This window comes from Pyrus communis, chromosome 7 (assembly GCF_963583255.1).
Source record: "Pyrus communis chromosome 7, drPyrComm1.1, whole genome shotgun sequence".
Classification (NCBI taxonomy): domain Eukaryota; kingdom Viridiplantae; phylum Streptophyta; class Magnoliopsida; order Rosales; family Rosaceae; genus Pyrus; species Pyrus communis.
The window spans coordinates 14,402,062-14,414,687 of NC_084809.1; the positions used below are offsets into that span (position 1 = coordinate 14,402,062).

The following is a 12,626-nucleotide window of genomic DNA, read 5'->3' on the forward strand; positions in this document are numbered from 1 at the left end:
AGCTCTCCTCTCCTTCCTTCTTCTTCCTCCATTGTTACTGTGATACTTGCAGGTTGAGTAAGGGTTAGATTTGGGTCATAACAATCCACAGAGTAAGAACATGAAAGCTACTCTGTGTGAGATAGCGATAAAAATCCAGGGTAAAGTCCCAATTCTGACTTACCAAGTTACCAGTATAAATATATATTCTAGCAGCGTGATTCGATTCCAATGTCACTTGTGTGCAATCGATCTTTCCGCTTTATTAGTTTTGTCCTTTTAATAGCTTTTTCCATGTTACCTAACTCATCTTTCAGGGAAATATGCATGATTTTCCTTTCAGATACAATCTGTAAGAGACGTCAACTAAACTCATCATCTGCAACAAAAATAACCCTAACGATCACAATTACTTTCTCAAGGGAGCAATTCATGTTTAAGGAAAGGCTTCCTTTATTCTTCTTGTTACAATATTACATATATTTACGTATCTCACTTTCTATAACACAAACACACACATACATATAATAACAGATCTAAGGTATACAAAGAATTCCTCTATCTAACTTGGAAGTTGAGTTTCCTAATGCAGAAGGCAAACATGAAGGCGAAGAAGACTCCGAATCCAACTAGAACTCCAGCCACTGGTCCCTTGAAATCTGATTTAAATCCGTAACGGTCTTCTAGGTACCATTTCACAGTTGGGTCAGGTGTATACCCAGGTGCTGTAATGGTCTTCTCAATGTCACCATACTGTGTCACAATCAATCCATACACCGTCCATGCCACGGGACATATCCAGTAGTACCAAATCCACCAATTGGGTATTTTCTGAAAATTCAAAAGATAAAGAATTCGTGTTAACATACTTTTATAACGAGTTTTAGTCACTTCATCACCGCTGGGGACAAAAATCGAATCACCAACTGTTAAATCAAAATCCGATAGTTGAGATGCAAACTCGATTCAGAACACTTAACCATTGGATTTTAATCAGTTGGAAAGTGATTGCTGTGATTTTGTTGATCAATTTAGACCAATAAATCACAGTATCATTATAATCCAATTTAAGTTGAAGTATATGCTTGTGGGAAGAAGAATGCTAGTACTTACTGGTCTTGGAATGAAGAAACCAGAGAAGAGATTGAAGACTGAATAGAAAGCTGCGGCGAATATGGCTGCTACTTGGTGGTTCGGTGTGATGGAAACGGTCATCATGCCATAGTATGTGAAGTAAAGGAAGGAGAAGAAGTTGATAAAGAAGAACCAGAAGAATTTTCCTACTTCCCATTGGAAGCTCACCATAGCATACACTATCAGTGTATAATACGTGGTCTGAAGAAACACATATGGTATTTCAATAATGACCTGCATGTCATACAAATGGTTTATTTGCGTCAGTCAGATGACAATTTTTTCTATAGCAACAAATATCGATTTATAATAGTGTTGTATATGAAACTAGGATCAATACTATATATGTGCAAAATGTGAGTTAACATAAGTATTTATTCTCCCTTCACCTGTGCCAGTGCATAAGGTAATGCAGAGTACATCCCAGCAGCTCTTTCTCGATAAAAAACTGTTCTTTCAATGGCAACAATGGGTTGCACCGTTGTGCAGTTATCAAATCCAACGAAAAAGACAGCAGCGTACATAGCCCCGATAACCATGGTCAAATTAGAACTGCTTTCCCTGGATAAGGAGAAATATGTAATTAGCAAAAATTGGTGTATGGAAACTCTTGAACGAAAACTTTTATAGTCAAAATAATGAGTACTAGTTGAAGTTTGAAATAGTTAAGCTTTGAGATAAGCACACACATTTTTGAGCCAACATCCCAGAAAATAGATCCAACGAGAAGGGCTGCTGCCAAGGTAAAAAAGAATCTGACAAGGTTATAATCAGGACTTCTCCAATATGTCCACCACTGCTTCCAGAGGCAAGACTGGAATTGCTTCCATGACGACTGAGAAAACTGAGTGGGAAAATAGAGGTCGTTTGCTCGTCCTGGTGGTGTGCTCAACTCATTTACTAAAGCTTTGTTTCTCCTGGTCATAAATATTGGAATATAAGTTTTATATTTTCCAAAAACCAGCCAATTCCGAACACTGCAACAAAATAGTATTATTTACAATTTTTTTCTACTTACTGATACAAGGCAGATGATTTGTAGTATTGAGCAAAGTCCATTCCAAGCCGGACCTCAATTGACGTTGAGCTCGCCTCAAGCATCCATGTAGCTGGATTGTACTTCTCTTTGATTTTTGGCACGCCAGGAACCGCCTGGAATTAAGTTGGTAAGTATACACTTGGATGACAATGCCCTTGATTATTTCTCTGTGCAAAATTAAAATACGAAAAAAGTTGCACGCAGATAAAATACCTCAAAATATTCAACAATCTTGTGAGAATTGCGGCCCAGTGGTCCTAAGTAGATAACTTGTCCTCCTCTCTTCATCAGTAGCAGCTCATCGAATGCCTCAAAAATATCTATGCTAGGCTGATGAATTGTGCAAACAACTGTTCTCCCAGTGTCCACTGTATTTCTAACAGTCCTCATAACGATGGCAGCTGCCCTTGCATCAAGACCTGATGTTGGTTCATCCATGAAAATGATTGAGGGATTGGCAACAAGCTCAACTGCAATCGTTAACCTCTTTCTTTGTTCTGTTGACAGCCCTGAAACTCCTGGAAGCCCTACTAAGGCATCTTTAAGATTGTCCAGCTCAACCAGTTCCATCACTTGATCTACAAAAATCTGCAAACATATATAGTATATGCAGTTCAGCATTTAAATAATTGCACTATGCTTTGTTCAGAGAAGCAGTGCAAGTCAGGGTTTTACCATCTTTTCCTCGTTGCTGACTTCTTTAGGGAGTCTAAGGAAAGCTGAGTAAACCAACGATTCTTTGATAGTGACTTGGGGTGAGTGGATATCAGTTTGTTCACAGTAACCGGAAATTCTTGCAAAGGTTTCTTGCTTCTTAGGGTACCCGGAAATTCTAATGTCACCTTCAATGTAACCTCCGGTCTTTCTTCCTGCTAAGACATCCATCAAAGTTGTCTTCCCAGCCCCACTTACCCCCATTAGGGCAGTCAAGACCCCAGGCCTAAATGCACCAGTTACTTCACGAAGTAGTTGCAGCCTGTCCTCTGCTACTCCTTCCTCCTTCATTTCCTGTTATAGTTAACTAAGTTAGCTAATTAAGTAGTGAAGTTGGACTACAAGATAATGTTTTAGATAAACAAAGAGTGAAATACAGAAAAAGAAATATTACAGCGGGCATGTCCACGAAATAATTAACACTGTCGAAGGACATTGCAAGAGGAGTGAAAGGTAGAACCATTCCTCTCTTGGGGGCAACGCCACCGGAGACTTCGAGAGATGAATCAGCATTTCTATCTAGTCCACTAGAGCTGGATCGACTGCTCATTCGTCGGACTTCCATTTCTCCTACAGAAAAGTTTAATTCAGTAAGAAACTCGGATAACAATATGCTCACATTACACTAGACGATATTTTTCTGTTTCTTACTTGTATTGTTTCCATCAGTAGAAGATAATGATCGAGGCAATGAAACATTCTTGGATGGGGGTCTTCTCAGTCTTGGCTCTTCCTTTGATTCTTCTTGGTCTAGCTCCATTTCGTTTGCCGCCTCTTCAGATATGATGGCTTGTGGCTTTCCAGGAGCTAATTTATTAAAACAAAACCATGAAAAACTGTAACTTTAAAAGTACAAATGAAAGAAGTTCCGTGAAGACATAAAAAGGAATATTGACTCTTACGACTTAGGTACATAAGGGAGACCGTATAAAGGGAGTTGAAGAGAACAATAAACCCCAGAAGAGCGCCAGAACCAATCCAAAACCAGTTTTTGTTGTGGTAAACATCAAAGTTATTAAGCACTGTCTCACCCACCCTGGTAACATTATCTAAAGCCTGCAGCACAAGGAAGTTCGATGCAGAAGCTTAGCCTTTTTGTTAAGTTATTAAACAAATGTAGCTCATGAATGACGTGTGCAAGGAAGAGCTTAAGTTTATCATACCAGTTTGTTCATCCACCTCGGAGCATACATTTCATTTACAGAGATAGCATTGAAGCCATATGTCAAAGGTGAAATCCAGTATGCCCACGTCCACCAGTTTGGAATTTCACCTGTCACAAATGAAGCAACTCCTTGAATATTCCGTGAAATACTAATTTGGTCCCTTTTTGCTAGTTTTTGACTATTTTTTTTAAAACTAAATTTGCAACTCAAACTAACCTCTTGGAATTATGAAACCTCCAAGCAAGAAAAGAATTAGAAGAGTAAGAGTCCCGCCGGTGTTCGATATGATCATGGTCCTGCTAACTCCAGCAATAAGCCTAAATAGCGCAGATGCCATTTGTTGCATCAGAAATATCAACAATAGTTGCTTGAAAAACCTGCAAATATTTTGACAGTTGCTTAGTATCTCAAGGACAAGAAACTTTTCAAAGTAATAAGATTTTGTACCTAATCAAAGAGTAATTTGCAATTTTATTAACTTACCTACACGTGTGTTTATAATATTGTACCTAATCAAAGTAACAAGATTTTGTGCCTACGTATCTATTCAAAACTACATGAAATAGTTTACCTAACGATGAAAGGACCAACATAAAAACTCAATAAAGCATTTGGTTGATTAAAAAACTATGTTATTCAATGATGGAAAACTAAATAGTTTACCTAACGACGAAAGGACCAACATAAAAATTCAATAAAACATTTGGTTGATGAAAAAACTATGTTATTCAATGATGGAAAACTAATTTACGAACAAAATATATAGAAATGAAATTAAGCAGGGACAAATGTGGTACCTGCTAGCTTCAGGTGCAAATCCAATGGTGTAGTATGTAATGCCTATGAAAACAGTAGATTCTATGATGGATATAGGAATCCCAAGCAGGACAGATGGGAGAGTGAAAGTCCAAGCAGGGTGGAAAAGAAGGTCTCTATGCTTGTAAAACACAGGAAGTCTTGCAATGGTCAATGAGAGCTCAGCAAACCCATTAAACATGTTAATGATTAGGCAATATATAAGTGCACCAACATAGAGTGCTCCATCATTTTCATTTCTAGTGTCCATTTCGGTCCTCAAAAACACTGTCGCCGTTATGATTGCCCCTATTATAATTTGGACAGTCTTGAAAATGTAAATAAATGAGTTCCTCTGCATGAGCAGCCATTCTTTGTCAAAACATGCTTTGAGAAGCTGCATTTTGGGCATTGAATATGTTTTGAATACAAGAGCTGCTTTGTGGCTTTGAGCCTTGTCGAATGGGATTGAGAGCTCATCCGCTATACTCATGCCCACATGGAAACGCTTGAACCGGTTTGCAAATTCTGTGACCGATACGTATCTGTATGGAGTCCTTCTGTCTGCCCAATACTGCTCCTGGTCTTTTCTTGAGGTAACCTGAAAAGGTTAGACAGTAGTTATGGGATGTAAAGGCTTATAACAATATGAAATTGGATTAGCAAAGGCTTATTACAATTGTTCACCAAAAAAAAAAAAAAAAGGCTTATTACAATTTCTTGGACTATAAGTTTTTATATAAGCAATTCTAGGGTGTGGCTGGAAGTCTGAACTCCAGACTTCAGGTGCAGTGACAAATGCTTTTAAACGCTACAACCCCTTGGTTTGGGCTAGAAGTTGGGAGAAAACTTAAGGTACAGTCAAACTAGTTATATACAATTATATATCATGACTGGTCACGTGATAAAAGATAAATAGAGACAAATAGGTAAATGTGTGCAACTGGTGGTAGGGAAGATTTTCTCATAAGAGAGTCTTAAGCAATATGTCACTTGCTCCTAATTTTTAATAAGATGTGTCACCACCTATTAAATTAATGTGAGACTTGATCGTGATTTTACCTCTTGCAAGAAATCGGCAGTTCCCTTTCTCTCAGGGCATCGAAATCCACATGTCTCAAAGAATTCTAATATGTGCTCACGTGATCCCTGGTAAACGATCTGGCCTTCTGATAAAAGGATGATATCATCAAAAAGATCAAATGTCTCAGGAGCAGGTTGGAGTAAAGACATCAAGATCGTAGCCTCAGTGATGTGTACAATTTGTTGTAGGCACTTCACAATTTGGAACGTCGTGGAGCTATCGAGACCCGTTGAAATCTCATCCATGAACAATGTTTTAGTAGGTCCAACAATCATCTCACCTGTAATTGACCGTAATAATTTACTTTCTCAACACATTATACATGTACAAGGCAATGTATACAATTTAACATTTACACGTTTGACGCTCATATACAGTATAGCATTTTTTGCTTTTTTTTTATATAAAAAGAAAATACAAGAATATAGCAATTAGCTTACGATTTAGAATGACTCGTATAAAATTATTTAAAAGGTATTTGTTATACTATTATTCATCTAAAATTTAGTTGTTGCTTATCAAACAGTATTGAAAAATCCCGTTGAATACTGTAAAGACATTTCTTTTCAAAGTGCATTAAAATTCCAGTTCTTACGGTATTGATGACTTTGCAAAGAAAATTCGAAGTGTGACACCACCCAAAAGTATCTTTGGTCTACAACATGAGACCATATGATCACGACCCTATTGAGAATACATTTGCTCACCACCTTCACGTGGTGATGATGCTCTACTTTATTTATCACTATTAGATGAGTTCAAATCTCGAAATATATGTAGTGGACAAATCTTAAAATTTAAACTCATCAAATGATAATAAATAAGGTGATGAGTAATACCACAACTTGAGAGTGATGAATAAAATATGCTCCAAATTCTAAACAAAATCAGAAAGACAAGAAAAGGTTGGAATTGACCTGTGGTTACTCGTTTTTTCTGGCCACCAGATATCCCTCTCTGCATCTCATCTCCAACAATTGTGTCCTTACATATATCAAGCCCCAAAATCTGTACCATTCAATAAAAAATCATGCTTCATCATTATTTCATTAAAAAAATTTAGAAAAATATGAGTACTCATTGTTTTTATACTCATTGTCGATGAATGCCTGCCTTCTTCTCGATCGAGCTCTTATACTATACTCATTGTTTTTAGGAAAATATGTGAAAGTGAAGCTGGAGAGAAGTTTAAATTTCTATATTTTTAATTTTAAAATGAGAGATATGATGTGATGATATATAGATGAAGACTAAATCATCTTTCCACATTCTTTTAATTGACAAAGAGAATTTTATTAATAAGTAGTTTAGATGTACGCAACTACATGAACCATAACTGATTGATACTTAAATTTGCATATTAAGATAAGATGGACCATTTTAGTTTAGGGTCAAGCTTTTTTTTTAAAACAAAATTTACATACTTTGAGAGTATAATCAGTAATGAGACTGTTTTCAAGTCCTCCCATTGCAGTAGCCTGAAAATAAAATAAAAAACCCATAAATGTAGATATAATTAAATATATACGAGGGGTTTGTGTGTGATATATATATATATATATATATATATATATATTATATTACATATGTAAATATAAAATATTACCTTCATGAAAAGGTCTACTTCGGGCTCTGGATATATTCCAGCGGCCTTTTCTCTTCTAGCAAGCTCAGTAAGAAGTTCTACATATGAACCATTGAATAATTAAGAGGAAACTTTAATAAAAAACTCTCGGTATTGTTCATTTTAACAAAAAATCATATTTTTATATTTAAAAGTCAATCATAGTACTGTTCACTTTCCCTTTTATTTTGTTCTTATCGTTAAAACTCAAAGTTTTCAAGTCATTTTTATTAGTTTTTCTTAATTAAAATGAGGACTGAATATGAATACGGAAGTCTCAATTTTGATGAGATGGATTAATAAAATACCATATCGTGTCCCAACCCCTTGGCACCTTGCTGAAAAATCTAGTGTTTCTTTGACCGTCATATTTCCAACATGAAGATCATTTTGGCTAATGTATGCAGATGTCTTCCGTGGCACAAACTCATTCAGCCGGTGACCATTGTAAGTTATCTCTCCTTTAACCTGTTCCACATAATTTAACCAGAAAAGCATTATAGTAATAATTATAATTATAAAAGAAAATTGAGATTAAAATACTACAAGCAACATTTTCTTCATTTAAATATTTAAATTTTCAATGTTATTGCCCTTTGCTTGTAAGTTAAAAATTTTAATTTAAATCTCATAAATGATGAGTTTGATATAATTTATTCTTCATATTTTTTTAAGATTTTATTCCAGTTGAAAAGTCAAAATAAGTTTTACAAAAACAATGTTTGAACGACAAGTCAAATGGCTACCTATGAGAAAAAGTAAATTAATGCTTTGTCAAAAAAGGAGGCTGAAGTTAGTTTTTTTTTTTTTTTTTGTCTTTTTCTAATTTTTCTGGACGTAATCTATGACATCCCGTTTCTTATCGGAATTAAAACCCCTTGGGTCAAGTAATTGTTGATCAAGTCAAAGCCACATGTCACTGACCTTCAAGCTTGAATCCAACTTCCCAGCTAAAGCCAGCAAAAGGGAAGTCTTCCCCGAGGATGGAGGACCTAATAAAAGGGCCATCCTACAGAAAAACAACAAAAAGGCTACATCAAAAACTTCGAATTAATCAACAGCAAAAATATTTTTTAATCTATCGAATAAAAATATCAATTAACTTATCAGATCACATAGAATGGTAACTTAAATAAATCATAAATCTAATGCTTAGTTACCTTGAAGGTTTAATAATGCCAGAGACATCTTTGAGAATTGTTAGTTTTGTTTGCTTAGTCAACTTAATCCCAATTAAGCCAAGAGCTGATTCTGCGATGTTCCGAGCAACATTTGGGAGGGTGGGAAGAGCTCTTGTTCCAACATGGCAATCAGCTTCAATTGTCAAATGCTCGTACCTTACTTCCACTGTGGGAAGTTTGATCCCAACGCTGCAATCAATGACAACACATGAAAATTTTAATTAATTAGTTAGATCTTAATTAGATTTATTAATTAACATGTTCCTTTTCATGCAATGTTTTACTATGTTCACCAATTAGATTCCCTTAACAATAAAGGAGCTGGCGGGAAGTTGTTTTATTGACCTAATTCGTTCATGACTTAAGAAATTAAGGAAAGATACACAATCTTAAATGACATTTCAATACCATATTAAAAGAAAGTATGGTAAAATGATTTAACAAAGGGTATGTTAGAAAGACCATATTTTATAAATTGCATCGAAAATAAAGACCAAATCACAAGGTTCTTCGCATGTGCATGATAAAATATATATCACCGAATAAAAAACAAATAATAAAGTTACCAAACCATATACTATTGGGATATAGACCTCACAGCACAATTAACTAGTACCCTGCTTGCATCACAGGCCTGCTACTATGCTAACCAAGAAAGCGACTCAAGCTACATCTTAACGTTTCATTTGTCCACTAGCCAGGATGAAAGAAATGACAACGACAGCGATCAATGGTAAATTATGCACGAAAGCAACCTTGTAACTAATTAAAACAAGTTTGATTCAACTAAGAGTAAATTCTAGGTAGACCATATTTTCAAATTAAATAATGTGTCATAAAAAAAGAAATAAGCACGTTAATTAATATTTAAATAATAATTTAGTGATTAACAACTACATCATAGATATACAAAATTTAGTTTAAATTTTTTCTCTAGCATTAATAATGTTATATGTACTAAATTTACTCTTTGCATTATTTATTGCATTTTTAACTTAATTCTATTGGAGGAAATCAATGAATGACTCCAAAACATTATTAGTACCCACATCTACTAATGTCAAAGTCACGTTCTATTCTTGATTATTGCCAAAAAAAAAAAAAAAAAAAAAAATCACATACTTTTTCACCTTACACATACTTTTAATTTTCTAAAATAATTTTTATATGTGAATGTTCTTTGATTTGTTCAATCTAAATGTAAGAAAAAAACGTGAGAAATATAGAGGGTGTGAATATTGTTTTCCTTATTTAAAAGAAATTTAACCGAACCATGAAAGATAAAAAACAAGGACTTACTTATCAAGTCTACTTCTGAACTTTTTCAGGAACGTCTCATTATCTTCCTCTGCAACCTTGAAAACCCTTTGAATGAAATTCTGACGGTCGTCCATGTCGAGCTGTAGAACGTCTACTTGCTTATGTACTCCTTGATGCTCAGTTTCCCCAAGGGACTTGATGATGCTTGTTCTTAGCCGATCATACGTGGGCAGTTTCTCAATGGCAGCCCATGTCAGAGCTTCTTCGTCTTCGTCCGCTTGGCTGCTTCTTCTCGAGTGCGTGGCAGTCGCAAATACTTCTTCCATGCGCCAACTTGCCCTGCTCAGGCTCCTGCTTATGCTTCCGCTGCGGCTATGGCGCTTTTGATGATGTGGTTCTGAACCTTTCGGTTTCTCTGTTCCCTCCATTTCGGTTTACCTCCTGAAAATAAACTGAATTTAGAATATTGTATCAACGCTTCGATGTTTTGTGAAATTTTCTTGGCAGCCAAACGAGGTATGGAGAACTAAAAGGACTTACTTATTTGTTGAGTTTGTTGAATGACAAGGGTAATGGATGTTAAATCTATATCCTTTTCTTCCAAAACAAAAATCTATACTTGTAGAAATATGGAAATGTGTTGGGTGGAGAAATTTATGATTGCTTTTCTCTAAATTTCCAAAGTTCCCACTCCAAATCAAAATCTCCTCTATCTTCTCTCTCTCTCTAACCCTTGCAAAAACTGAGAGATTCATTTCCTTGAGAAGTTTCGAGGGTATTTATACGTGCACAATGGGAAGAAAATTCTCAATTTCTCAAACAACCATTAAAGTCAGAATAATATATTTTTAGATGCCAAGGGCAGAATATTATATGTCTATTCATATAATAGATTGCATTGAACAAGTATTCGAATGTGATTGGCGTCGGCCATACCCACTTTCTCCAATTTCTTTTGAAGAATTATGTGGGCTCCACTGTACTCTTCATCCAAACTATAGTCAAATGAGGTTTGCTAATTTATGACACCCGGCCACCAACGTTACATGCCTGAGAAAATAAAAACAAAAATTATCATGAAGCAATATTATTTCTATTGTTATTACCACTGTAAAATGGTCATTTTCAACTGTAAATTATTATATAAATCCTTAAAAAAATAATATGAAGTGTTATTAGGCTCTGAAAATAGTAATCATATATGTACAATAAGTGTAAATTAGTGTAAAATATTTCTTGTAATTGAAATAAATAAATAATTGAAATAAAATACCGTTTAAATTGAGTGCACAATAATTTTTCTAAAGTGCGAGCAAATTAACAGAACAAATTAATGGCGAATGACACCTCAAGTTCACCTTTTTAAACAGATAAAAGCATTATTGATATGGTGAGACAATTCAAGTATTGAACCTATAGTTCGAATACTAGTTTATTCGTACTACTAACGTAGCATATGCATAACATTGTTCATTTACAAAGTGACTTTGAGATCATCGGTAGGAATGTTCCACAAAGGTGATGGCAGCATTTTGTGATCTCTTATGTATTTGCAGTTTTGGAAGGTAACAAAGAAGCTATCTACAAAGTCACGATGAGACTTGTATAACCAAAGAATGTGCAAAAATCCGGAACGTTCCCTTTTATTTTATTTTATTTTATTTTATTTTATTTTATTTTTTTCCCTTCTACTTATATGTTTGCAGTTTTGGAAGGTAAGAAGAAGTTTTGGTGTTTTTCGTTTTAAACGAGAAAATCTGGGTCTGTCATCGGTTAAATGAAGACTGGTTCAATGCCATCTGAACCTATACAATGTTAGGAAAAAGTTAAATATGCTGTGTCTAGACTAGTCTATGTATGTCTTTCAAATGATTGATGTGACTTCAAATCAAACCACAGATTTCAATAGTTTAAAAATTTTGGGATGTTTTGAATGTTTAAATAAAAATTTAACAATTAAAACATTCATAATACTCGATATTTTGGAGTATAAAATTCCACGTAGAACTGAGCTTAGCCCAATTGGAGCATTTTCATTCTTTTGCAAATTTTGAAAAAAAAAAATTTATGCCAAAAATTAAGACGAGTCGTAACAACTATGAAATATGAAATTTAAATAGTGAAATCCGACGATAGAATTTCATAAATAAATTAGTTATGCATCATCTGTGAGATCGAACGTAAGACATCTCACTGAAAAGAAATATTAGTAGACCATAATTATAAATGACAGAAGCATAAAATGTTAGGCCATCTTCAATGTAGTGTCCAATTGAGCAGCATGGGTACAATAGAGGGACAAAAAGAATCTCCAAAAAGAGATTTAGAGGCCAAAGGGCTAAAGAGCTTGCCATTTTGTAGCCTCTATAAAAGGGCTAATAATGTTCAAGTGCCTATCACGTACAAAGGGAGAAATTATTTAGTGCTTTGAGAATATGCCCGATTCGCTACATGTCATAATACAAATGGTTGGATATTTGAAAAAAAAAATTTCAATCACTTGCTTTATAACACAATATGTAACGGGTCGCGTTTCCGGTACACTGAAAAATCTCTTGTGTAAAACAATGAAGGAGCGGCAGGGTTGTTGTTATCAGGTGTGGCGCAGCCCACCAATTATCACACACTTCAGCTTTTGACTCCCGCAAGA

The 12,626-nt window shown here is 34.9% G+C and overlaps 1 protein-coding gene across 1 annotated transcript; it reads right to left on the minus strand.

Annotated features, from left to right (window-relative positions):
- Positions 1–200: 200 nt before the first annotated feature.
- On the minus strand, positions 201–10,732 carry LOC137739963 (ABC transporter G family member 35-like). The gene is made up of 22 exons (XM_068479721.1): positions 10,517–10,732; positions 10,016–10,417; positions 8,696–8,905; positions 8,460–8,544; positions 7,844–8,003; positions 7,518–7,594; positions 7,336–7,389; positions 6,829–6,919; positions 5,890–6,191; positions 4,830–5,428; positions 4,249–4,409; positions 4,030–4,139; positions 3,769–3,922; positions 3,518–3,673; positions 3,261–3,436; positions 2,828–3,160; positions 2,366–2,740; positions 2,132–2,265; positions 1,803–2,030; positions 1,503–1,674; positions 1,093–1,347; positions 201–810 (listed from the first exon to the last, which is right to left on the minus strand). The coding sequence occupies exons 2-22, from the start codon at positions 10,402–10,404 to the stop codon at positions 538–540; spliced, it is 4,494 nt and encodes a 1,497-aa protein (XP_068335822.1). The 5' UTR covers positions 10,405–10,417; positions 10,517–10,732; the 3' UTR covers positions 201–537.
- Between the last annotated feature and the right edge of the window lie 1,894 nt (positions 10,733–12,626).

Excerpts from the sequence above, each read along its gene's own strand:
- LOC137739963 (XM_068479721.1), bottom strand. The coding sequence starts at position 10,404 with ATGGAGGGAACAGAGAAACCGAAAGGTTCAGAACCACATCATCAAAAG. Across the intron at positions 8,906-10,015 it reads TTCAGAAGTAGACTTGATAA|CGTTGGGATCAAACTTCCCA; the intron begins GTAAGTCCTTGT and ends CATTGATTGCAG. Across the intron at positions 3,437-3,517 it reads TACTGATGGAAACAATACAA|GAGAAATGGAAGTCCGACGA; the intron begins GTAAGAAACAGA and ends ACTTTTCTGTAG.